The sequence below is a fragment of the Planococcus citri genome, chromosome 3, assembly GCF_950023065.1.
Source record: "Planococcus citri chromosome 3, ihPlaCitr1.1, whole genome shotgun sequence".
In the NCBI taxonomy this organism is placed as follows: Eukaryota; Metazoa; Arthropoda; class Insecta; order Hemiptera; family Pseudococcidae; genus Planococcus; species Planococcus citri.
The window spans coordinates 8,036,259-8,039,410 of NC_088679.1; the positions used below are offsets into that span (position 1 = coordinate 8,036,259).

Below are 3,152 nucleotides of genomic sequence, written 5' to 3' on the forward strand. Positions count from 1 at the left end.
TGCTCTTGCAGAATTTATTATTTGATAGGTATAGATTTCGTTACACCTTGAACCTCGAGTATGCATCAACACCTACTTAATTCATGTACCTGCCTGTTCAACACGTTATCCTTTTAGGAATAATCATCATTCATTTGGTAACTCTCTTTCCTCATCCCTTCACCCTGGGAAAACCTTTCATTTCGAAAGATTTCCGCAATTGCAAACTGTTGAAATTGAAAACTAGGTTGACTTTTGTTGAAAACTTGATGCTCAAAAACTTCATAGGTATACCTATCTTTGATTTGAATTTTTTTATTCTGTGACGGAGCTGTCAACTGATAATAAATTTCAATTTTTTTCAAGATTTCGTGGATTCAATAATTAATGCTTGATACCTGCGAAATGGACCGGGGTCAGTCTGATAAATAGGTACCTACCTAATTAGTTGCGCGTGTAAATAATACCTATTTATTATATCTAATTCGGCGAAATCTGACGTCAGCTAAAATGTATAAAAAAGACGTTTTAAAATTGGAGTACTCAAGACGAAAAAAAAATATAAAAATGAATTGAGGGGGCCTCATACTCAGTGACCTATATTGTTGTTGAACAAAAGAAATAGAAATCTGGAAAATGAGATTCGAAGGAATTGATATCTATATCTGTGATAAGAATACCCATGCAACGTTTTTAGTATTTTCGACAATGGTATTTTATCCAAACGTGGGAAGAAAACGCACATTTGATCACTCGAGCGACTAGCGAGAGTGAATAAAGTAGCGTTTTATTGTACTAGTAGGATAAATAGTTCTTTATTCTTCAAAAATCAAGAAAATATTTTTTCAAGTAGGAAAGTGGATCAATCAACTCAGTGGTTGAAAAAAAGACATACCTAGATGTAAATTTCTCAAAAATTAAAACGATAAATAGGATCAGACATTTGGCACGCGGTTAATGGATGTTACTCGTTTTGTGCCCAAAAAGCATAACTCAAGCGATGAACACTGTTTCAAGGCGAAATTCAATATGCAATCTTAATATGCACTTATCTCTTTTTTATTACAACCATTTTTTGGTTATCCAATAACGTCACCGTTTTATCAATTTTTTTCAAATTAAAATTATATTTAATCATTGATACGTATCCTCGCATCGGTGAAAATTCATTCCTAATCGTTAAAATTCTTTTGACAGTCGTAATTTGCATTTCTTTGTGTCTTGATATCTTTCGTGGTTATTTCAACCGAAATAATGTGTAATTTCAATAATTTGATATTTTTTGGAGTGATTTTGTTGATTTGTGCATCGACAGGTAAGCATTTAGATTTTATTATCTAATTTTGACGTTTTTGAAGAAAATCGATAGAAAAATTGTGTGAGAGATCAATTCACCAGACGAAAATCTCTATTCGATGTTGACTGAATTTTTAAAAATTAATTGCAGGAAATTGTTTGAAATGTTATAATTGCACGACATCGGATGATAAATCTGGTTGTGATCAGCCAACTGTTGTAGAACAAAATGATACGGATTCTGAAAAACAAGTGTGCCTTACAATTGAGTACACCAGATCAAATGGTGAGTAGGTATATTCAACAATATAATAGACACAGAAATTTAAACCAAATTGCAACTGACATGTCTTATGATGCGAAATTTTCAAAAATTTTGCTTTTGTTCTCATATAATTCTGTAGGTACCTACAGTACCTACACCTAGTACCTACCTAAATACTCGTAAGCTATTCTTTGAGCGATTTATTAATTTCCCTAATTACTCGTATAATGAAGAATATTATACCTATAATTCACAAAATTTTAAAAAAATAACGAAGAGATTTTATTGTTTTTGCAATTTTAGATTCTAGCTCAAAATTCACCATGAAGAAAATATTCGGCCTATCTCCAGAAAAGAATATTACCGAGGCTTGCGAATTATTCAAGAATATTTTAAATATCGCTGAAAGTGTTAAGGTGTTACAGAAAGAGCAAGTGTCAAAAGTTATGGGTAAATGTGATCCTTGTAATACAGATCTATGTAATGCTCCTCCGGCATCACCCCAGCAGCCTTCGTCTACTTCGACACCGGGAACTTCTTCATCCAGCATTTCCATACGACTTCAACAGTCAAGTATTGGATTCGCAATGGCAGGAATATGGTTAAATTTTTACAAAATGCATTTTTTGTAGAATAATAATTATAGCTATTTAAACATTTTTCACAATCGGAAATTCAATACATATGTTTGCCCTTGCAAAATTTATTATTTGGTAGGTAGGTTTCTTGGCACCTTGAACCTCGAGTATGCATCAACACCTACTTAATTCGTATACCTGCCTGTTCAACACGTTATCCTTAGGAATAACCATCATTCATTAGATAACTATCCTTCCTCATCCCTTCACCCTGGGAAAACCTTCCGTTTCGACAAATTTCCGCAATTGCAAACTGTTGAAATTTAAAACTATAGGTTGACTTTTATTGAAAACTTGATGCTCAAAAACTTCATAGATATCTACTTATCTTTGATTTGAATTTTTTTATTCTGCGACGGAGCTGTCAAGTGTCAACTGATCAATTTCAATTTTTTCAAAATTTCGTTGATCTGTGAAATGGGAAATGGACCGGAGTAAGCCTGACAAATATGTACCTAATTAGTTGCGCGTGCAAATATTTACTCGTATTATATCTAATTCGGCGAAATCTGACGTCATTCAGGTAAGTACATTGTATATAAAAAAAAGTTTTGAAATTGGAGTACTCAAGACGAAAAAAAATATATAAAAATGAATTAAGGGGGCCTCATACTCAAGGACCTATATTGTTGGTGACCAAAAGAAATAGAAACTGGAAAATGAGATTCGAAGTAATTAATATCTATACCTGTGATAATGAATATCCACGAAACTTTTTTAGTAGGTAGGTATTTTCGACGAATAGGTAGTTCTTTATTCTTCAAAAATCAAGAACTCAGTGGTTAAAAAAAAGACATGGATGTAAATTTCTCAAAAATTAAAACGATAAATAGGATCAGCCATTTTAATATGCACTTATCTCTTTTTTATTACAACCATTTTTTGGTTATCCAATAACGTCACCGTTTTATCAATTTTTTTCAAATTAAAATTATATTTAATCATTGATACCTACGTATATCCTCGCATCGGTG

The 3,152-nt window shown here is 32.3% G+C and overlaps 1 protein-coding gene across 1 annotated transcript; it reads left to right on the forward strand.

Annotated features, from left to right (window-relative positions):
- The first annotated feature begins 1,134 nt into the window (after positions 1–1,134).
- Positions 1,135–2,242, forward strand: LOC135839968 (uncharacterized). Its single transcript, XM_065356257.1, has 3 exons — positions 1,135–1,294; positions 1,427–1,561; positions 1,844–2,242. Exons 1-3 carry the CDS (start codon positions 1,234–1,236, stop codon positions 2,170–2,172), a joined length of 525 nt encoding a protein of 174 aa, XP_065212329.1. The 5' UTR covers positions 1,135–1,233; the 3' UTR covers positions 2,173–2,242.
- Positions 2,243–3,152: the final 910 nt, after the last annotated feature.